The 23524-nt window shown below is 51.3% G+C and overlaps 1 protein-coding gene across 4 annotated transcripts in view; it reads right to left on the bottom strand.

Moving 5' to 3' along the window:
• Positions 1-2447: 2447 nt before the first annotated feature.
• The window catches only part of Fhdc1 (FH2 domain containing 1), a 41450-nt gene continuing 20373 nt past the window's right edge, over positions 2448-23524 (bottom strand). For all 4 annotated transcript variants that reach the window (XM_063260849.1, XM_063260850.1, XM_063260851.1 and 1 more), the window contains exons 5-12: positions 19760-19845; positions 19575-19675; positions 17307-17377; positions 17100-17207; positions 15122-15192; positions 12681-12798; positions 8622-8786; positions 2448-6392 (exon numbers count right to left, since the gene is read on the bottom strand). In XM_063260849.1, coding sequence (XP_063116919.1) covers positions 4584-6392; positions 8622-8786; positions 12681-12798; positions 15122-15192; positions 17100-17207; positions 17307-17377; positions 19575-19675; positions 19760-19845 — 2529 coding nt within the window. In that variant the 3' untranslated portion in view covers positions 2448-4583. The remainder of the gene's footprint in view (positions 6393-8621; positions 8787-12680; positions 12799-15121; positions 15193-17099; positions 17208-17306; positions 17378-19574; positions 19676-19759; positions 19846-23524) is intronic.

Below are 23524 nucleotides of genomic sequence, written 5' to 3'. Positions count from 1 at the left end.
GGGAGACCTGGAGAGGAAGATGGTGCTGTTGGTTCTCCTGGAGAAGCTTGGCACAATGGCTTCCTGAAATGAACTCAGCTGTTTTCATCATCAAAGAGCTTGGGTCCTTGCTGTTGCTGAGGAAGCTGGGGCTCTTTTTAGGGGAGCTCTGGTCCTTACTTTGAGTGTCACTTCCTGGCTCCAGTGCAGATCCCTCAGCCTGCTGACACAGACTTTCTAGCTTCTACCACTGACCTTTGGGCCTTCACAGTGCAGACCCTTGATACAATGAGACATTGTCATGGGCACCAGGTATTCAGCTGGACTCATGGAGGACATTGCCATGAGATCCAGGCTGTTATAGTCAGGGGTTGTGAGGAGAACAATTACAATCAGGACACAGAATTTATAATATTTTATGATGGTCACCCAGAGTTAAACACAAAAAAGTGCAGGAAATCCACAGCATTAAAGACACAGAATATTTAGCCAAAGACCTGGATCCCACAGCAATGTCCTGCATGAATCCAGATGAAGACCTAGAGCCTATGACAATGCCTCCCACAAGTCCAGCTAGAGGTCTAGAGCCCATGAGAAGGACTCATGCCAGTCTGTTTTATGGATCTGTGCTGGGAAGGCCCAAAGGAAGCTAGAAAGTCTATGCCAGTGGGGTAAAGAAGCTGTGTTGGTACGTTAAGGGTTCTAAACTGGAGCTGAGAAATCATGCTCAAAATAAGGACCAGGGCTTCCCTGAAAAGTACTGCACCCATCCTCAGTGACACAAGGATCCCAAGCTCCTCCAACAAGAACAGTCGAGTACATGCCAGAAAGCCAGCATGATAAGCACAAGCTTCTCCTGAAGATTAAGCTGCACACATCTTCTCCTCCAGAGCTAGTAGGTGAGGCTCAGTGTAAGGACTAGAGCTCCCTCAAAGTGAACCACAGCCACTCCCACCAACAAGGTTCTGAGCTCCTCCAATGACAATGGTCAAACTCACACTGGGGAAGCTCATCATGATGAGATCCTCCTGGAGAACGACGACTCAATCAGCAACACTTAGAGAAGCCACAATGACTCACTCACCTTCTCTATGTCTCTATTTATGCTGGCAACTTTCCTTAGGTGGCCATCTACACTCAGCACCATGCTGATTTAATTCAGCTGGTGTTAAGTTGACCACCAGGTTTTAATCTGTAACACAGGCCCTCAGCTGGACTCGTGCAGGACATTGCCGTGGGATCCAGGCCCTCGGCTGGATTCTTTGGGTCTCTAGTGTGTGGAAAGATCTGAACTCTTTTGCATTTGACTCTTAGATGACTATTATAAAATAACTCCATAAAGCAAGTGTCCTGTCTTATCTTCCCTTGTAAACACTGACAACACCTGCAAAATGTCATCATGTCCAGATGGGAGGAGGTAGAGGGGGGTTGTGGATATCTGGAGGCAGATGTTCACAAATTTGTGCACTTCAGAAGGTGCACTAATTGCTATATTGAGCCGTTTGTTTTAGGGTTGCCTGTTATAGCACAGCTATGCTAAACACTGGATGAACAACAGGACACAATGGTGCCCCACATTCAGTGTGTGTTTTTGAGAACTGGAATTCAGTTCCCTTTATTGGCAAAGGCCAATAAAGGAGTAAGATGAGACTTCCTTGAGACCCACTGAGAAAATAAAGAACTCGGCGGTGGGGGGTGTATGTGTGTGTGGCATAGCATGGGGGGATGTCAGTCACTTGTGGCATAGCCAGGAGGAAGGTGTTGGGGTGTCTGGTGCCCCAAATTGCTTATAAAACAGGCAAAACCTGGCTGTGGGTGCCTGGGAATTACGCAGCAGCTAGCAATGTGGACATCACGGCTCCGTCCCATGTCGTACTGGCTGAGGATATTCCTCTGCCTCACTTCCAGATGTCGCAGCCACAGGACCACTCTTCGGTGTGAAACCTTAGGTCTGAGGAGTGCATCCTGCGTGGGACACGCCTTGCTGGGCACACAGGCGCCCACATCTCAGATGCAGCCATGCCGCCCGCCCTCTGCTCATTCCTGAGCCAGCCACAGCAGTGAGGTGAGATTTCCCAATGGCTCCCGAGCTGACAGGCAGGACCTGGTGCAGAAGCAGATCCAGACTTGCTGGCCCCTCAGAGATTACACAAAACTGGCCCAACCTGGACTGCCATAGCCCGTGGGAGGCACAAAGACACCACTGCCGACCGGGGAGCAGATGTGCGCTTGCGCCCATGGGTCTGGGGCAAAGCCCACTTCCCATGCCCTGTGCCTGCGTATGTCCTGTGCCACCAACAGCAAGGGGACACAGCCTCCTTTTGGCTCTTGAGGCTCTGGAGGACACAACTCCTGGATCCCAGCCCTTCTGTGCTCCCTTTAACTTCATTTCTTGCCTTCTTGCTGGGCAGGAAATTAAATACCCATCGAGCAGGACAGTGTGGACACATTCATAAAAGAGGCCAAGATAAAACACTGCTCCCATAAACAGGGATTTTATTAAACTACCTGTTACATAAAAGCACATATAAATGGACCTTTAAATAATTCAGTTCATCTTCAACAAATTTATATAGAAACATATTTACAATTCTCCACTGTATACTTAAATTATTTTCCACACTTACTACCGATAAAAGGTAATAGAATGAATGATCACCTGCTCGCACAGATGCATGTGGCCATTGCTGGGCCAGGACACCACTGCCTCGGGGACTCGGCCTCAATGGCCTCACAGCATCAAGCCACCCTATGAGGCTTCCTCCTGAGCAGCCCTGGGGCAGCCTCTGCTTTAGGGTGGTGGATACTGGCCCCACGGAGAAGCTCACCCCTAGCAGAGTCAGGGCCTCGGGCTAGAAGGACCCCTGGAGACCAGCAAGGAGGCTGTGCCCACAGGTGTGGACTGGGAGACAGATGCCGAGGGACAGGAGGATCTGCCACATTGCATCAAGTCACAGCAGGTCCCTCCTAGAAGCCCTGAGCCCTTTGCCGTCCCCAATCTACAAGCTCATGACCCCTCCCAGCCATTCCCTACCCAAGCTCGTGCCCCGTGTTCAGGACCTTTCCATCAACCTGGACGGAAATGTATGAAATATTCGTGTCTTGGAGACCACAAGAATCTGCTCAGGAGTCCCACATTTGTGCCCGTTCAAAACTGCTTTTCACAAGAGGCTGTGGGCAGGGCCTTGCTCTTCAACCCCAAGGCTTGCTCTAGTGTTTCTGATGAAAGGCACTGTTCTCTGGAGGGAGGCTGTGACACAGGGACCTGCTGTGAGCGCCTGCCTTCGCCTCTGTCCACCCCAAGTGGAGGGGGAGGCAATTTGTGAAAAGAAGAAACGTTTAAGATCTCTCTTATTTCCCACATCTCAGGGAGAGGTAGTGGAACAGGAGCTGAGTAGAAATTGGGCTCTCTTTTGAATGAAGCCTGATTTTTTTTTTTTTTCTCAAAAAAACTTTCCTGATGATAAACTCTTTTGGAATCAATTTCAATGTTTGGCCTGCTTAAAACAAAACAAAACAAGCTGGTTTGGATTTCCTCGGGATTTGAAAACAAGGAAGCGATGAGAACACTGAGAAGTGTCATAGAGAGGAGGGGTGGATGCTGTATGGGAGAGAAAGCTCCTTCGGGCTCTGGGTGACCTCAAGAAAGGGACAGCATGGGAAGCCGAGGGGAGGCGGGGGAAAGGAGGCCACAGACAGAGGGTTTGCTCTCCTGTCATCACAGCAGCCTTCATCAGGTTTTAGGACAGACATGCAAAGGCGGAGGCAGAACAGGAAAGGCTGCTCTGCTGAGAGCGCTTGATGTCCTCCCATAGCACCTGGACATGGAGGGGAATCCTGCAAACATTTGCAGGGGAGCTCCCCACAGCCACATGCTCCCCTCACCTCCGGGCTAAGACCCTCAGCACCCTAAATACACAGGAGGGTCAGCCTTCTGTCCACTTGAGTCTGATGGCCCCTCCATTCCCATACAAACCCTCACCCAGTCACTCAAGGCGCAGTGAGCCAGTCTTCCAGGACCTGGGGCCAATCCAGCAACCTAAAGGCCCTGCCCGAGGCCAGTGGTATGATGTGCCCGAAGGTGGGCCCCTGAGACCAGGGAACTCTGGAAGATACAAGTATCTTTGTAACAAGGACACCCTTTGCTCGGGAGCCATTTCAACTCCCTACAGGAACGGACTAAAACGTTTTATTTTCATAATACAGTATTAAAAAATAAGTCTTTGGCCAGGCATGGTGGTACATGCCTGTAATCCCAGCATTCAGGATGCTGTGGCAGGAGGATCACCACGTGGTCAAGGCCAGTTTGGGCTACATAGTGAGTTCAAGACCAGCCTGAACTGGGTTACATAGGAGACCCTGTCTCAAAAAAAAAAAAAAAAAAAAGAAAACAAGACAAAACAAAACAAAAAGTCTTCGATTTATACAGACTGGCCAGGAAAAAAAAAATTTTTTTTTTCATGTCATCTTCATCGCCGTTGCTTGTGGACCTTGGCTCTGCGGGAAGCAGCTGAGCTGGGGTTCGGATGCCCGCACATCCACACTGCCTCTGTGGCGGGACCTTCAGCGACACTTCTGTCACGGATGGCCTGTGCTGTGGCCCCTCACTTCCACAGGGGCTCGAGGATTCGCCCCAGGGCGGTGCGTGCTGGGCCTTGCTGTCTGGGGGCGCCCCGCTCCCCAGCCCTGCTCTTTGAGGGGGCCTCTGCGCCGGCGCCAGGCCCCTCGCCTGCCTCAGAGCTCCTCCTGGGGACCCTGGCGCTGCTGGTGCGCCGCAGGGTGCTGTCCGTGTCCTCGGGGCCGCCCTTGGCGCGCAGCTGCCGCTGGGAGGCCGTGCGCATGAGGCCGGGGCCCCGGGGTGCGGGCTCGGGGCGCACGCAGCGCGATGCCGAGGCCAGCGTGTTCCGGGCGAAGCTGGGGACGCTGGGGGCGGCCGGGCGGGGCTTGTCCTCGGGGCTCAGGGGCTCCTCCGGCTTCGGGCGGGGCACGGCCCGCAGGGGCTTGGCGCTGGGCTTCCTCACCGAGCCCTTGGGCTGCAGGGGGCTCTCCTTACCCGGCCGTGCGTTGCCGCCGCCCCGGGGCACCCGCTGCTCCTCGGGGCCCGCGTCCTGGGTCCCCTTCAGGGAGCCGCTGCGGGCCGGGGCCGCCTCCCGAGGCGGGTTCCGCGCCGGAGGCGGCTCCGGAGTCTTCCCGGCTCTTGCTCCACGGCCGCCCTTGGCGAGCGGCACCACCTTGCGTAGGCCCTGGCTCTCTGACGCCGTCAGCGTCCGCACCGGCCTAGGCTCTGTGCCCTGGCCCCGCCGCCCACCTCCCGGCCGCTCTCGGGGCGCCTCTCGGCCAGAGCCGCGCCTGGGCACCGGGGCCTCCTTGGCCGGGGCTGGCCTGTCCCGGGCGCGGCCGCCCTTGCGGCCGGGCTCACTGGGCGCCGAGTCTGTCGCGGAGGCCTCGCTGGAAGCCGGCATGGGGGAGGCCGGGCTGCGCCCCTCCGCCTCCGGCCAGGCCCCATCCTCCAGCCGCCCGGGCTCAGAGCTCTCCTCCGAGCAGTCCAGCGTCAGTGAGCAGTCAGTGGCGTCGGAGACACTAAGATGGTCCCCATGCTCCAGGTCGCCACTCCCCGCAGGTCCCAAGGCCTGGCTTCCTGGTTCGTGGGGGGTTGCGGCCTCCGCCTCTGGGGCCTGGCTAGGAGCCTCCCGGGGACCCTTGTCCGCAGCTGTTGTGCTGTAGCTTGGGGACCGTGGGCTCCCAGGCCCAGGGATGACTTCGTTCGGGGTATTCAGTGCTGTCTCCTGTGAGCCCTTGGGATCCCCCAGGCTGAACCGGGCGAGCCCAGTCACCAGTTCGTGTTCCTTGACGCCCAGAGCCAGTGACGGGAGCGGGGGGCTCCCAGCAGCCCCCAGGCCACCTGGCTCACTGCTCCGCTTTTGGAGGCCGCCGGCCTGGTGCCATGCTCGGGGGACGGCACCTGTCTGCTCTGCGGGCTGGGGCACGTCGGGGGCCTTCGGAGGTCTGTGTGGGGAGGTAGGGTGGCAGTCCCCAGCGCCCCCAGGTTGCATACTGGCAAGCGTGGGCCTTGCCAGCCGCCGGCCACGCCCAGGCAGAGTATTGAACTTGGGCTCTTCCAGTCCGCCGGTGGCGCTCTCCAGGAAGGACAGCAGCTCACGGTCTGCGGAGAAGCCCAGCGAGTGGCGGGAGCGCCGAGTGTTGGGGGGCCGGGCAGAGGGGCTGTCAGGCCTGGGGTGCAAGAAAAGGGCCAGGTCCTCAGTGCCCTTGTGGGTCAGCAGTTGCATGTCAGTCTCGCTGCTGCTGCGGATGAAGCCCCCCAGCTCCCCTGCGGCCCAGGAATGCTGCTTCTCTTCCAGGGCTCTCAGCCGCTGCTGCTGCCTGGACTCCTGCACCTCCCGCTCCTGGTTGTCCTGGAAGGAGGTGGAGACAGATAAAATGCATGCAGCATGGGAGAGAGGGGTGCAATGACAGGGTGACCAACCTGAGCCGCAGGGCCATGGCAGAGAGAGAGGGTGGGGTGGGGTCCCCACACTGAAATTCGCAGGCAATGGGGGAATCTGACAGGAGGGATGCATTTGGCCTGGCCCCAGCAATCTGTCCACAACTGTCATGTAATCCTGGGCCCGACTCCCAGGCTCCACCCACCTCCCTCTGTCCCTTCCATGAGGGCTCGGATTCCACACATGCCTGCGACCTCCACACCAAGGAAGCCAACTCAGCCCCTAGGCAGACAAGCATGGTGGGAAGACACTCTGGGAAGCCCTGGGCAGGGGGACACAGAGAGGAGGAAAGAATGACAGGCACTCAAAGGCTGCCACTACCACTGCAGGTCTGTGTCACATGAATGTGATCACAGGCACATTCACACCCAATGCCTCGAATATATAAATGTATGCCCAAGAAATGAAGAAATGCCTTTCAATTCTGTTCTCTGACTGCTCTCTGGTAAAGAAACATCACAGGTGCCTTGGTGGCCCTGCCAGCCGCACCTTGTAGCAGAAGGTTCTGTTCCTTGTACCCTGCCCTGACCCCATGGAGGGGGTTCGGACGAAGAACAGGTGTGCTTTACAAACACTTTGGCCTTCACAAAGCAGCCCTTTGCAACAAAACTGAGTTAGCACGAACTCACTCCACCTGCCTGTGTGATTTAATATGCAGCTGTCCCTCAGAATCTGCAGGGAATGGGTCCCAGGGCCCCCTTGGATGCCAAACTCGGAGGATGCTCCAGCCCTTTGTGCAAAATGATAAGCTATTTGCATAACCTACGCATGGCCTCACGTATACTTTAAATCATCTCTGGATTGCATACAGGTCCGATGTAATGGGAGTGCTATGTAAATAGCTGCTACTCTGTATTGTTCAGGGAATATGACAGAAACAGTCCGCACGTATCCAGAACAGATGCAGTCTGACAAATGTATTTTCAGTGTGGCTGGTTGAATCTGTAGATGTGGAACTATGGATACTACGAGCTAGCTGCATTTGTGTCACAAATCACAGATCTCTTTTGGGTTGTGAGATAATATAATCATGTAATTATATGGATCTCATAACCCAAATTTGTTGTTGTGAGCAGTTTTTATGTGAAAATCAGTTTTCTCCTACAGTGGACTTTCCAGTCTCTGTGAGCCTCTGGCCAGGGCTCTTGGCTCCTACAGCGGAGCTTCCCCAGGGGTCCCAGAGCCTTCCTGCCTCGCCTTGTCCTAACAAGGCTGCCCATGGTCTGGGGGAGGGGCCAGGTGCAAGGTCCTGGCTGTCTGGACAGCTGGGCTGGCAATGACACACAGGTGGCTTCCGAGGCCTGAGGGCCTCAGAAAGGGCTCATTGGCCCCTGCCACCCCCATAGCCTCCCACAGCTGAGCTCACTGCTTGGACAGAGGCGATTGAACGCTGGATAGAAAGGGAAAAAGGGAGGGGCTGGGAACAGAAAGCAATTCTGGGCTTGGGAGAAACGTGACCTTCTCAGAACTTCAGCTTCAGACTCATCTGTGTTTAAAATGCAGGGGAAGAGTACAAGGCCCTGGCAGTAAACAAGCAAATAAATAGCAGGCAAGATGTGACTCAGAAGCACCTGGGTCCTCATCGCCTGCTGAAATGGCGGTGCAAACGGCTATCTTGTGTTTAATTGACAAAGCTTTGAGTTGCTCAGCCAGGTAGCCCAGAGAGCTTTCCACTCAGAGAGCCCTGACACAGTTGCTGGAAGGCAGGGGGTGCGGCGGCCATGCTTAGCTCAGAGGCAGCAGCCTGCCCAGGTCATGCTGGCACTGTGGCAGTGCCCTGGCACTGGAAACAGATGATACGGAAGGGCTTTTCCAATCATCTCCCTGTAACAAAAGTCTCCCCGAAAGTGGAAAACCTCTTCTATAAAGGGGATAAATGGGCAAGCCCTGGAAGTGACTTTTAATACTGTGACTCTTATCAGGAACAAAGTCTGCCATCAAGATGCTTCCTGGCCATTGCGATGCGTGTAATGCTCAGCATGGAAGGGACAGAGGTAGCCCATGAAGCCCTGGCTCCCAGTGTCCCTGCAGGCTAAGGCGGGCCGGGAGGGTTTTCAGCCACAGGCAGGGGACTGGGTCTGCGGGAGAAACTTAAATCTCCACAGGACTTGCAAGCTTTAAGAAGCCGCCCGGCCTTACCTTCACTGCTTTGTTGAACTTGGTGCAGAAGTCTCTAAATATCTGCAAGCATTCATCCAGGGTCATGGTTTCCTTGTCTTCACAGAAAAAATCGATAAGGGTGTGGGCCTCACTCTGGAGCTTCTCTTTCCACTGTTCCAGGTCTACCAGCTTTGCCGTGGCACACTGCAGACAAACAACAGGGATCCACGGACGTGAGCAAGTTAGTGAAGTGAGGCCACAGCTCTCCTGGTACACTACTGGGTTTGGTTCGTGGCCTGAGCAAGGACAGTGCCAAGTAGAAAGTCACCCCAAACAAAACTTCCAGGTCACTGCATGAGACCCAGGAGCCACAGACCAGATCAAGAAGCTGAGTGTAGTGGTGAGCACCTGTAGTTTCAGCTACCCCAGAGCTGAGGCAGGAGGATTGCTTGACTCCAGAAAGAACGAGGCCAGTCTGGGCAACATACTAAGAGTCTATCTCAAAAAGCATGAAAGATTCAAGAACTTTAACTTACACTGTGCCACAAACAAAATTTTCACCAGCAATGTCACTGGAAAGCATGATCCAGGTATACAGCTGATTTCACTAAGAAACATTTGTTCTTTTTTCTCTTAAACTGACTCTCACATGGCCGAAGGTTTCTTTTTAGGGTCTCCGAAGTTCACTTGTACTGAGGAGCTGCCCATGCTGCCCTGTTAATTCTAAGAAGCTCTGCTGGGGTCTGGGGCTCCCCTAGGATTAAAACGCTCAAGCCTAGATCTGGGGTGTTATCCCAGCCAGCTGGGAAGCTGTGGCAGAAGCTCATGCCTGTACCCCCTCAGGTGACTGGGTGGGCCCTGAAATTATATTTTACTAAAACTCTGCAGAAGGGCCCAGTGGGCTCTATGGTTAGGAATTACCATCCCATACACATTCTCTGTCTACTACATAGTGTTTCCTAATGCTTCCCCGAGCCCTGGCTTGGAGGCCTCTGCGAGCGGTGGGGACGGAAGTAGCCTGCTTTTCCCATGAGCGTCCAGGCCCTCTGGGATGGGATCTGCTTGCCCAAGGCCCAGAAACACACTGTATCAATACCAGTGTGTGTAGGGGGGCAGCCTGGTGACAGGCAGGCAGGAAGGACCTCACCACCTCCGGAGACTGCATGGGTGGAGTCGCAATGGAGCCTGACACTGCGTTCTTGTTTACTGAGGAAGCAGGAATGCAGGAAATATGTTACTTTATGGAAGAGCATGCATCTTGTTTTTTAAAGGCTCATGTTTGCAAAGCTATTCCTGAGTGAGGAGGCTGGGCCCGCAGTGTGGGAAAGCTGCAGATTCCCCTGCGAGGTGGCCAGCTGCTGTCTGAACACGCTTGGCTGGCCAGTGCAGGGCCCAGGGAAATTCCTCTAAGACTCCCCACCTCCCGCAGTCCCAGCCACTCCCCCAAGGCCCAGCTCATTCTGGAGAGGGCAGGAAACAAAGCTATTCAGGAAGCTGGATGCTGGGGAGCACAACCCTGAGTCAGGCGCCCAAGGCAGCATGTGCCTGGGCACCCAGTCCTCGGTGGAGAAAGACATCCAGGAGGGCAGGGAGAAGCTCTGTAGTCACTTTCCTGCAGCAGGAAGGCGGGTTCCAGCCAAGGACAGCTCAGCTGCAGGCAAGCAAGGACCCAGGCGGAGCCCGGCCCCACCTTGGAGCCTCCTCTGCTCACTGGAGGGGTGGATGGACCCCGGGGAGGGAAAGCCTGGCCAGCAGTGTCAGGAAAATGAAACACTGAGAGAGAACCACGGGAAGCTCCAGATGCTCAGAGGGGCCTGCAAAACACAGGCCGCTGTCATCTCCCTGCCTGACACCCTCCAAAGGCCCCCACTGCGTGGGCAAGGAGTCCCAGGTTCTCGGACTGGCTCTCAAGGCCAAACCCTAACCCAATGAAGTCATTTTCATCTCATCTATTTAACAAGTTTAAACCAAGTGGTGCAAGCCTGTAATCCCAGCCCTCTGGGAGACAGAGGCAGGAAGACCACAGATCCAGCCCAGCTGGGGAACTTAGCCTAGCCTCTGTTTCAAAATCTAAGAAAGGGCTGGGAACGCAGCTCTGTGCAAAGGCTCTGGTCCTAGAAAAAAGTAACAGCGGAAAGAGGAGCAGAAGAAAATAGGCTGACTTCATGAGGAAAAAAAGACATGGCGGGGGATACAGAGATAAAAATGACTACCAGACAGCAGGTGTAGTGGTGTACACCTATAATCCCAGCATTCGGGAGGCTGAGGCAGGAGGATCACTGTGAGTTCCAGGCAGCCTGGACTACATGGTAAGATCTTGTCTCAAAAACAAGCAAAGACTACCAGGCTGGGGGTACAGAACTATCTTTAGGTTCCATCCCCAATACTAAAAGAAAAAACAAAAACAGAACACAACACTACTGGAAAGAAGAGTTAAAGGATTAAACTCACTTTTGAAGAGTAGGCTGGAGATAAAAAAGGAGAATCCTTCTTCAGCCTAAACCTTTCTGTGTTAAGATTTAGTAGAAAATAAGAGCTGGGGACGTGGCTTGGTTTTAGAGCACGTGTTTAGTATGTTAGAGGACTCAGGTTCAATCCCCACCAAGGCAAACAAAAAAAATAGTGTAAGATATCTACCAGGTGTGATGCACATACCTGTAATCCCAGAATTTGGGAAGCTGAGGCAGAAGGATTGCTGTGAGTTTAAGGCCAGCCTGGGCTACACAAGCAAATTCTAGGCTAGCCTGTGCAAGACCTGGTATGTGTGAGGAGGGATATTAATACTTAAGAACTTGGGACTGTCCATTTTATTTATTTTAAAATGTATGGTGCTGGTGATGGAAGCTACGGCCTCAGCCATGCTAACCATATGCCCTACCACAGACCCACACGCCCAGCCTAGCAATGAGAACCTTAGTCCTGATGTGGGATGGTCCTTATTTATGAATTTCTGAATGTGTTTTGTTACATCTGATTATGCCTGACTACTATTTCATGCTTTTGTGGTGCTGGTGATGGTGAGATGGAGATGGTTATTACTGCACGTTAAGAAAAATGTATATACCTGAAGGCCCAGTGTGGTGCAGCATGCCTGTAACCCCAGCACCCAGGAGGGTAAGGTAGGAAGATCACTGTGAGTTTGAGTCCAGCCTGGTCTATTGTGAGTTCAAGGTCAGTCTGAACTACACAGAGACCCTGTCTCAAAAAACCAACCAAGCAAGACAACAAACAAAAAAATGTGTGTATCTGAAAGGGAAAATCAGCTTGGTTATACGTGAAAGCAAATATGGAGCACGTGTTTAATAATAAAACTAAGCTCACAGCAAAACCAAACAAAACCTAGTGTTTGCTGATGTGGGCTGAACTCCTAAGATTTCAAAGGAGACCAATTAAGGCGCGCGGGCTTTGGTGGCTCTGCCTCAGGAGCACGGCGTTCCTGCCCAGTGCCAGGCCCTGCCTGTCACTCAGATTCCATCTCGGGGAACCCTGAGAGCTGACTGCATTTCAGGTGGCACCCCGCGTCCCAGAGGGCCACGGTGGCACTTTTCCTTTTTGCAAATAAGGGAGATAAGAAGAGCTTGTCAGGCTCTGCCATGAATGAGTCACCATGAGCCCTGGAAAACACCTCGGCCCCCTGCTGTCTGCTGCCCAGGCTCCTGGCACGCCCGTGGGGCTGATGTACTCGGGTGCTGATCGAGTGTGTGTTCTGCTCTCATGGGAAATGGAGCCAAACACAGCTCACCCTCCCACACACAAGTGAGGAAGAGGCCAGGTCCTACAGTGATGATGTCTACAGACCGTGTTCTGCCATATAAAAATCTGACTGCCTTAAAAGCAAAACTTAGGCAAGTGGAAGTGCCCTAAGCTGATGAAGGTCACAGTACAAAGGCCCGGCTACAGAACTTAAAGAGTGACAGGCAGGAGTCCCCCCTAACCAGAGACCCTGGCTTTAAACCATGAGCGATATCCTGAGCCACAGTGGGGCTCCGGGTGTAGAGGGTGCGTGCGCTGGTGCAGGGGAGGAGCATGAACGCATGCCCTGGCTGGGGCTGGTGCAGGGCAAGAAGATCAGAGGGGCCGCCGCGGTCACCTACACACCTGAAGGAAATCTGCCATCTGCTGATACAGCTCCCCATCCCGCTTTATGTTTTCCTCCAGCGATTTCGTCCTGAGCGTCAGCGACTTCAGCTCTGCCTCTGTGTTATCCAGAGATAATCTACAAGAAGAAAGAAGCAAGTGGGCAGCTGGCACCAGGACGCCGGGTTTCCTGTGGGGATATCACACGCAACCTATCTCTGGCCCGCCCTGGAAAGCAAAGGGGCAGCCGAGCAGCCTGCCTGCCTCGCCCAGCCTGTGGACGGCGGGTTTCCATCTGGTGGTGCTGGTTGTTTTAAGGAGAGTATTTCCTAAAAACACAGGCTGGCACACGGCACATGCTGTCTCTGTTCCTGCAGATGAGAGAACCAGAGCCCGGGGCTCTGGAAGCTTCTGGTAAACTGGAGCTGCGCACCTTCATGCAGTGAGCATTGGAAAGGCAAAGCCGCCGGACCCCGGGAGGCTCGGGTCACTCAGGGACACCAAGCAGGTTTCCCAAGGTTCCCACTGCGCTTCACGGGGAACTGAAACACAGGTGAGTCTGCGCCACACGACGGTGCTACGTGGTGCTTTGGTTTCAAGATACGCAGATGGTGCATGAGTGCCAATGAAGTGAGCAGGTGAAGCCCAAACTCCAGGAGGAACCCGTACAGCAGGATGCATCACTCTCCCATTGTCGGTGCTAATTCTTCCGGTGGAAGGAAGGTTTCCGCCTCTGTGGGCCGCAGGCCCCTTGAGAGCTGACTGTGGATCTTACTTTCCATGTCTAATAAGCAAACCTTTCTGAAAAAGGAGTTTTCCAAGGTAGTATCTAGCGAAACTTCTGATGCAACTCTGACTGGAAATACCAGTTTAAAAACGTAATGATACAGAGTAGTGGTGTACACCTGTAACTCCACCTGCTTGGGAGGCTGAGGCAGGAGGACCACAAGTTGGAGCCCAGCCCAGGCAACTTCGAGACCCTGTCTCAAACTAAAATTTTAAACCAGGCATGGTGGTGCACCCCTGTAATCCCAGCACTTAGGAGGCTGAGGCGGGAGGATTTGCTGTGAATTTGAGGCCAGACTGAGCTGCACAGTGGAACCCTATCTCAAAAAGACTGATAAATAGACAAACAAAAGGGCTGGGAAACTCAGTAGCAACCCTAAGATCTAATTTTTCCTTATAGAGAGCTCTTAGATATGTATCTATCATATCAGCATAAAAATATTCCCACACATTTCTCTTAGTGGTTCAAACACAGAGGTTTGTGTCATGTAAGTTGCTGTTTTTTCTGGAGAATAATGCAGTGACCTGTGAACATGAGTCAGGAAGTGCTCCCACTTTTGCACTAATAATCCCACTTTGGAAAAGGCATAGTCTGTGGTTAATGTCCACAAAGTCTGTAACAGTGACACACCAGCCAGTGACAGGGCCAGAGCTCCGGCTCATCTGTGGCCACACACAGGGCTCATAGCTGTCACTGCTGGCAGCAGTCACATAATTAGTACATGACAGAGCTAGGCAAAGTGCTGCCCGCTGTAGTCCTGACCACTTAGGAGGCTGAGGCAGGAAGATGACCTGACCCCAGGAGTTTGCAACCACCCTGGGAAACACAGCAGGACCCTGGATGGAAAAACAAGTTCATGCTACAATGGTGAGCTGACCCACACGGCAAGAGGCAGCCTGGGGGTCTCACTCTCCCTTCCTGCCTTTGCTAGTCCAGCTCGGCAGCCTGAGATCAGCTGGGCAACAGTGATTACGGAATGAAGACTGGAAAACGCTATAAATCAGGACTTTTTTTTTCTTCTAGAAAAACTGGTTCTTTGAAACATTCACCTTGAGATGTGTAGTATGTGTCATAAGCTGAAAAACAGAACTCAAAGTAGTACACATGCACAGGCTGTAACCATATTAAAGTATGCATGGCTGTGAGGATTAGAAGTGTATTAGGATGATGTAATTAGAGCGTTCTGTTTGGTAGGCACTTTCTTGGTAAAGCGCAGTGACTAATTTAAAATCAAATCCTTACACAGCTCTTGGTATGGTTCCAACCCTTTTAATGCAATAAAAAATAAATGTACCATGTTAGATTCTACAAGGAAACAGTGACGGATGGCCCTGGAAGCCTGACTGATCTAGACCAACTACTGAGCTAATAAGCTGTCGTGTTTGAATTCTATCTTCTGGGTGTGGAGGGATTTGAAGTTCTTAGTCTGCATCTTTTTCTTTTTACACTGATGAGATTCATTAAGATAGACTAAAATAGTTCTTAGTACTATTTTTAAAAATAAACTTTTCCAAACCCCCATGTTCCAGCAAGTGAAAAGAAAGCCTCGCAGTCCGACATGACAATACCTTTTACATTTCAAACCTGAAATCAAAGGCTGTTACTGATCAGCAGTTTTCACGGCAAGGTGCTGACCACGGGATTCTCACTACGCACTTCTGCCTTCTTTGCTTACCTCGAAGCCTCCTGAACATGACACAACTTTCCAGAAAAGTGTAGAAGGATGGAATCTTTCTTCTGGGCTTCCTGAAACAAAAACAGAATTTTCTCTCACCAGAGAGATAAAACTGGAAGGAAATAATTTTCTTAGGGCTTAAAGGAACCTTTATGGTCGTTGCTTATTTTTAGGCTTATTGCATTCACAGTAATTCAATGAGACATGAATTCTGATATCCTCAGTAAGATTTACCAGAATACCTTTACTCCCAAAACATGTTCCACTTCCAGGGCAGCGATCATGGCAATGAAATATAATTCGAGTGCATTGAAACTCCGTGGAAAGAGGGGGCAGCTGAGCTCTAAGAGAATCCAATACATTCACCTGGATACCGCCCATTCCTCTGAGAATGCCTTGACACGACTGACATACCATCGGCTGTTAAACCAGTTCCAAACTGAGTTTACCCAGGAGGAACACAAGTTGTGGCGGGGTCTGGATTCTTCCTCTGTTAGCTTAGTGGGGGGCAATGACACTCAGATGTCCCCACGGGGCAGGAACCAAGTTATACAGAGCAACTGGACAGATGGACCCAAAGGAGCTTGGTCAAACCATGACCTGTCACCCACGCCGGATGAGGGACACTGTGCTTCCCCTTAGCGCTTGGGAAATTTTCAGTCACGCACTGAGGACCTGGGGTATAGCTCAGTGGCAGAGCACCCACCCAGCATGTGGGAGGCCCTGGGTTTGATCTCAGTGCTCCCCAGATCAAACCAAACCAAAGCCGAAAACAATCTGGTACTGAGCCGGAGACAGCCCTTTGTGTTGGGGGAACAGCAGCCGTGTGGGTTATTTGTGGAGTACTTACTATGTGCCCAACCCAGAACCCAGCATGTTGTGCATCTGTCTCCTCCAGTCCTCTCGATGGCCCGATTCTGAGCTAAGTTACTACCACCTCCACCCTCACATGAAGAAACTGAGGGTCTTAAGGTTTCTATAACTTGCCTAAGGAAGTACAGCTAACACAGGACAGTCGTCCTCTCCCTACTGTGCCCATGCCAGAGGTCACACCCAACACACGCACATAAGTGTCTTTCTCCCCAGCCCAGAGCTGGGTCTCTCATGGGTGTCTGAACAAGGGGATTCAAGCAAGAGAGGGAAATGACTACCGGTGCTGAGAAGGTTCATGCAACAGTAAATAAAAGGTAACTGATGATTCCCCCCCACCCAAGCATCTAGTTACTCTGGCATTAAAAAGCCCTTTTGATACCCTTTTACTGTTTTGTTTTTCTTTAAATAAATTTTGTAAAAAGCCCTTTTGAAATAGGAAGCCAGGGTAGCTCAGTGGTAGAGTACTGCCCCCGAATGTGCAAGGCCCCAGTTCCATCCACAGTGTGTACACACACACACACACACACACGTCATGGGTTGGGTCAGGTCCTACAGCCTGCAATGGCTGTAATACCAGTAAGTCATGCTACTACACAGTTCACAAAGAACTGTGATCTCTCTGAACAAAACCAGTCCCAGACTGGCCAGCTGCACATCTACAATACGTCAAGACCCAGTCCTCCACTCGGGGTCTCTTCCCTCTCTCACCACACACAGCCCACTCCCACCCGGACCCTTCCCTGCTCCCAATGCTCTCTCCATGCCAACCCAGCCTCCTCAGTACTTTATCTCCCTCAGACAGAGAAACCCAGCCACGTCCTTACACGGTGCTCAGACTTCTGCTGGTTCCCAATCACCAAAGCGTGAAAACCATGTTCCCCACCTCTGGCATCTGAATCTCTGTGACAGGCAACAGGTTCCCCTGCCTCTCTGCCTCCCTGGCCCCATTCCCCACCCTGCCCCAGCCCTGGGCCTGGGGGCAGGCAACTGTGGAATCTTCAAAGAAGCCAGCTGCAAACAGAACCTCCCTCGGAGCTCACCAGGCCCTGTGCTCCTACCTGGGCGACTCATAACCATCCCCTCTGCATTAACCGCCTCCGCCTACCTGAGCAACGAAATGCAGCAGGTTCATCCCAGGTTTGTTTGCTTTTGTGTCTGCCAATTTGAGCAGTGAAGACAGTTTAAATCCTACTGCGTTGCCAGCATATCCTCCCTAAGGAAGACAGCAGAAGAAAGAAATATATGATGCCTTCAGACAAGGACAAAGCAGACAACACAGCAGACAACACAAATTGTTTTGGGTCTTCCTTACCGCATTCATGATATTCCCAGCCTGGAGCACCAAGTGCAGGATTGAATGCAGCGCCTCACAGGACATCAGCTCTGCCAAAGAGAAAATACTGCCCTTCAAGAAGCCTCGCCACACCCAGGCAGGTGGCACATCCTGCCTGGACACGGGGGGACAATGTGCGTGCACAGAGACTGAAAAGCCAGCTAAGCAGGACATTCTACAGGGTTGGAAGTGGGTCGCTCACACTGGCCGTCTGGCTCTGCTGTTGACCCAGGAATCAGACACGCAGGACGGTTAAACATCGTACATATACTGGTTCCATAATGAAAATGTTCAGGGAGCAAAAACACAAAAGCCTGATGAAAGGCGGCACTCTGTGTTCCAGGAGTACTTTTCACTCCTCGATCATTATTTCTGTACTTCTCTCTCTGTATGTATCTGTTCCTTTCTGAGGCTGTCCTCAATGCAACAGGAAAATGGCTCGCAGGCAACATTTTGCTTAGCCCATGAGTTATGAAGAGATAAAAAATAAACAGCCTGGAATGACACGTAAATAACATGCCCAGCCCAGACCATGGGGCGGACATTGGGAACCTCTTTGCATTTTATTCAAAGCTACACGTTTCACTCGGGTTGCCTAGCAGCTTTAAAAAGGAACTTATCACTACACTACATTGCTAAGTGAGTCTTTGCTAACGTCTAGTTAATGCACATTTATATAAAGAAACACAGTTTAAGGGGCTGGGAGTTTAGCACAGCGGCATAAACACCTGCCTTGCAAGCAGGCGGTCATGAGTTCAATCCCCGGTACCAATAAAAAAAAAAGAAAAAAAAAAAAAAAAGAAAGAAACACAGTTCAAGTTTTTTAAATTTACTTGAAGAACTAAGAAAAAAGTTTGGTTATTAAAATTATACTATAGATAAATAACAAAGTGTTAACAATGATAGTTTCAGGTTATTACTCACCAGTAAGTTTGTTATTATGTTCAAAAAAATATGTGAACCAGGCACGATGGTGTACACCTCCCACCATAGCTACTTGGGAGGCTGAAGCAGGAGGATCACAAGGTCAAGGGGAACTTGGGGAACTCAGCAAAAGCCTATGTCTCAAAATTTTAAAAAACAGGCTGGGGATGTAGCTTAATGGCAGAGCACCTCTGGGTTCAAGCCTCAATATGGGGGAAAAATGGCCTTCGGATGGCTGCCTGCATTTCATTATCTAAGAAGGCCAGCTTGGGAAGGTTAGGAGATAAGGATGGTTTCCTTCATGCTCACAATGTGCATTGCTCAACAGGAGCGCATATTTCTTCCCTTACTCTTTGAACAGGAAGCACAATCCTCCCAAAGTTGCCGCAATGGCCTTGGAATGCTGGTCAGCCCAGCCAGACACTGCGACGCAGCCTCCATATTGCAGTGAAGAACGTGGTGGGGTAAAAAGAGAACATGTCTCTTGGTACTGGCCAGAGCAAACAAATGGGCTAATAAGTAAAGAGCTCTATAAACACTGCTGGAAATCTGGCCAACAATAGGAGGCATCAGGCAGTGTCAACAGAGTTTCAGGCCCAGGGAGGGTGGAGAGGGCACCCAAGTTCCTGGCCACGCAGCCAGGAACCAAGGCCCCCAGCCTGCCCATCCCAACAGGACAGTGGCTCAGAGAGTGGCCAGGCTGCTCAGTGACCTGGAGCCCTGTGCAAAGGACCAGCTCATCCTCTCAAGCCCAAAAGGCCTGGTCTACCCAGATGTTGGACTATGGAGGAAGCGAGGACAGGAGAGGATGGCACAGAATGGGAGCCTCGGGGTCCTGGCAGGCAGGAGTCACACAGACACACCATCACCCTGCGAGGCCCGAGGAGGAGTAGGTCTGCTTCCAGGGAACCCAGGGTCAGCCAGCAGCAGTCTAGGCTTTGTGCAGCTCCAGAACACCTCGGGCACACGCGACATGCATACACGCATGTGTGCACACACACACACGCTACATACCACACAGGCCACACCTCACCTGTGTACCACACAGAGAGCTAACTGAGAAGAGCAAGTTGCAACGAGCAGGTTTACTCTGGCACCTGAGATGAAAGAGACTCTCTTTCATGGGAAGATAAAATGCAAAGTGACACTCAAAAGAAGAAAAACGTGGAAATACACTTTAAATGCAACTCTAGTAATAGCTTGCTTCCCTTTTTAGTTTATCATAAATGGGGCTTTCCATTCCTGATTTCAGCTGAATTGGAAAAAATTTCTCCTACCGAAGTGAAGGAAATGTACTAAAGGGAGCACCATGTATTTACTCACCTTTTGTAGCACTCCTTAAAATTGTTATATCGGTGTATAGAGAAGAACAAGCATGTAAAAATTCCTTCTTTAGCACCATGGCTTCGATCCGAAGTGAATAGCTGGAAAATAAAAGGTAAAACTGTAGAGTTCGATGTGGGCTAACGATCTGACTGGAGAGGTTAAGAAGCGTGAGCTGCCCTTACTTTGGCACCTGAATCAGGCGGTGCATGAAGGAATCTGCCAGCGAGAGCTTGGCCACATCGCCACTGAAGGCCTTTAACTTCTTTACCTGAAAGGCAAAGGGGAAAGGGTCAAGAAAGAGATTACTCATAAATAGTTTATTTAAATGTCTTTTTAGACTCCTTCTAGGAACACAGGATCTCAGTGCTAAATTCAGGTTAATAAAATGCAGACTTTAGAAAAGACTGAAAAGGGGAGCTTTACCACCACCACTTTTTAAACACTGTTCTGCGGTACAGGACTTGGTATTGGCAGGCTGGAACCTGGCCCGGGCTGCTTCGCTCAGCTTCGCCCTCTGCCTACCCAGCCTGAAGGAGAGGAGCTGGGGGCACTGACCAGAGAGAGGATGTTGCATCCTAAACAAACCAGGCAGCCTGGGCCGAAGCACTCGGGAGGGCTGCCAAAGGGTGGGCTCTGAGGACACAGTTTCCCTACATCATAATCCGGGCACGCAAACAGTGTTTGAAGAAGGAAGAAATCAATGGTCACCACGACGTGCTCCTGTGAGTCATGAGGAAAAGGCCTCTTACAAGAGTTTTAGATATAAAATACTCAGCCTGGGGAAGGTCTAACGCAGAGCTGTTTGTACTCCAATTCCACTTCACAAATGAGAGTTTACAGGATGGGTCATGTCATGCCTGCCTGCCTGCCTGTCTGTCTGTCTCTCTCGCTCTCTGTCGTGCTGGAGACTGAACTCAGGACCCTGTGTGGAAGCACACGCTGTATCCCCGAGCCACACCCCGCCTGGATAACTGTACCCTGAGGTAAGCACTGCCTGCTCTCCAGCAGGAAGGTCAAAAGGAAAAGTCATTCAGACAACTGAAAGGGCAATATCAGGGCCCCCCTATGATGTACAGCGCCATTCCCAATGGCCGAGACACAGAACCAATCTAGAGATCCGTGCGTGAATAAATGGTCAAAGAAAGCTTGGTACATCCATGCAGTAGAAAATTACTTGGCCATAAAGAAGACTGAAGTCCTCAGCTGAAGAAACAGGGAGGAAATTGGATGATATTACGCTATATAAAATAAGCCTGACCCACACAGACAAAACCCCATGTGGAAGCTAGCATGCAAGGGCTACAAAAAGGGGGAGGGGGGACTTGAATGTAAAACAGTGATTACTAGTGTTTGCCAAGGGAGATTGGATTTGATCACTGTGTATCACGTACATGTGTTGAAATAGCACACTCGGGGGCTCGGGATTTAGCTCAGTGGCATAAGCACCTGCCTTGCAAGCAGGCAGTCGTAAGTTTGATCCCTGGTACCGATAAAAAAAAAAAAAAAAGAAAGAAATAGCACACTCAATCCCATTACTCCATACAATGTTAATCAAAAGTAAAGTAACAAAAAAACCCATTTCCACCCCCCTAACAGGTAAAAGTAGCACATACCGCAGCATCCTATTTCTGTCAATTTAAAACACAAAAGGTGTGTCCAGCTCCCAGCCCTTCCACACACGCGCCTACACACAAAGGAAAAAGACTAAAAGGGGCCAGAAGCACCCGGAGACAGGATTGCAGGTGACCACTGCTGTCTTCTGTTGCTATTTATAGTTACCAAAATGCCTGTCACAAACATGCGTGGCTTTAAAAAAAAAAACAGTGTGGTGGTGCACACCTATAATTCTGCCACTCAGGAAGCTGAAGCAGGAGGATTGTTGAGAGTTTGAGACCAACCTGAGCTACAAAGTGACCTCACAGCCTTACATCAGGAGACCCTGTCTCAAAAACAAACAAACAACAACAACAAAAAACCCTTTTAGACACAAAAATATTCCTTCCTCCGTAGTAAGGTAAAAAAAGTTGTGTGTGGGGGAGTTCTGACATAGTATGCAGCCAGCAGCTAGCAGGAGGTGGAGGCAAAGAGAAAGTTCTCAGAGTACAGTAGAGATCGAATCCCACATTCCCCACACAGAAAATTGCAGCCCGCCAAGGCAAAACCAGTTCTGAGGCCACTGTTAGTGGATGCTCTTCCAACAACACCTTTACAGAGAGCAGCCTCCGCACGCTGTCAGCGGAGGACGCACACGGCCCACCTTCGCAGGACTGCGGTCAGCAAACACTCACCTGCTACCCTTTGTATTTATCAGTGCTGGGGATGGAGCCCAGGGCCTCCCACATGCCAGGTAAGCGCTCTCCCACTCAGCTACACCCCCGGCACAGTACCCACCACATTTTCTGTGTCTTTTTTAAGACAGGGGTCTTGCTACGCAGTTCAGGCTAGGCTTGAGCTCAATTTATAGCACAGACTGGTCTCGAACTTGCAGCAATCCTCCTGCTTCAGCTTCCTGAGTGTGTTGGGATTATAGGTGTTCAAGACCACGCCCAGCCCTAAGATTTTTTAATTTTTCTTTTTGTGATACTGGGGGATGAACCCAAGAACTCTATGTTCAAAAATCCACTAACTGAAATATCTACTTTAATTATTTGAAAATATCAAAGAACAGTGCAAAATCACAACCTAGTATTAAGTCTGGTTCTTAAGATATTTTCCCCCGGTGTTGTCACAAGGCCTTGCTCATTCAAAGCAAAAACCTTTTCACTGTGTCCCACTCTCGATCTCTTATTTTAACAAGGGCAAAAAGAAAAAAACTATTAAAAATTGTATTTGCTCCATGTGCAAAGGCCCAGAGTGAATTTACCATCTTTGGGTTCCTAAATGTAAGGGCACCTGGCATCTCTGGTGGAGCTGAAAGCAAACCAGTGCCTTATTTCTGAGCTGAGAATCCCTGGAATGAATTCTGGCCCCTTCTGGAGCAGAGCAGAACCATTTGCTACATATGGGCTGGGCACACGAGGCTGTCTGCACTGCAAAGCCCTCTCTGCCACCTCTCAGAGATTCTGAAGATCACAGCCCAACTTTGGCCTGAAGCACAGGAACAGGCCGAGCTAAGTAACCCATAAACGTTTCTGTTAAACACAGCCTAAACTGTAAGCGAGCAACTCGTAATCTTCTTCACTTATGGGAAAGGCTAGAAGTGTTTATAGCGTGCAGGAGAAGGTGATGGAAAGACAACACTTCATTTCAACACCATGCAGACGGTCCTCCGTTCTACTTCAAAATGATTTATATTCATTAAGAGGGACGAGTGTACCTTCCCGGTGGTGGGCCAGGCAGAGAGAGGTGAGCTAACCCTGTAATTAGTATGTGTTTCCCGTTACCAAAGAGCCTTTATTAAACTTTGTGTGGCATAGTTTTGCTGGTCGAACCAGGAGATGTCCAATATGAACCCTGGCTGGCCTTGGAATGGCAGGACTGCCACAAACACACCCACCTGCGGGGGCCCTGGGCCACACCGCTTTCCTCCAGCAGTGGCAGAGGAAAGGAGGAAGGCAGGAAGAGGATGTAAAAGTGCTAGTGGTATAGCATGGCCTTGGCAGGTGTGAGGCCCTGGGTTCATTTCTAGCACTGCATCTGAGTTCACACATGTGTGCATGCACACACACACACACACACACACACACACAGGCACACACACGGAGTCCGGGGGAGGTCCCACAGAGAGCAGGAAATGTTTCGCAGCAGCACCGGACAGGAAAGGGCAGGGGCCTGGGGGGCTCCTCCTCACCCTCCACCCTGGGTGCAGGCCACTTGGCGGGAGGACAAGGAAACACTCAGGCTCACGGTCCTGGCCATGGCGGCCCTCTGTGAGGTTAACTACACAAGCTGGGGGAAGGATGAGCGGACATGCCAGATAAAAGATCTGCCGTGCAGGGCAGAGAAAG

The sequence above is a fragment of the Cavia porcellus genome, unplaced genomic scaffold, assembly GCF_034190915.1.
Source record: "Cavia porcellus strain 051 isolate PalLab524CR breed Dunkin Hartley unplaced genomic scaffold, mCavPor4.1 scaffold_14, whole genome shotgun sequence".
Lineage (NCBI taxonomy): Eukaryota > Metazoa > Chordata > Mammalia > Rodentia > Caviidae > Cavia > Cavia porcellus.
This window is presented reverse-complemented; position numbering and strand designations above follow the sequence as displayed.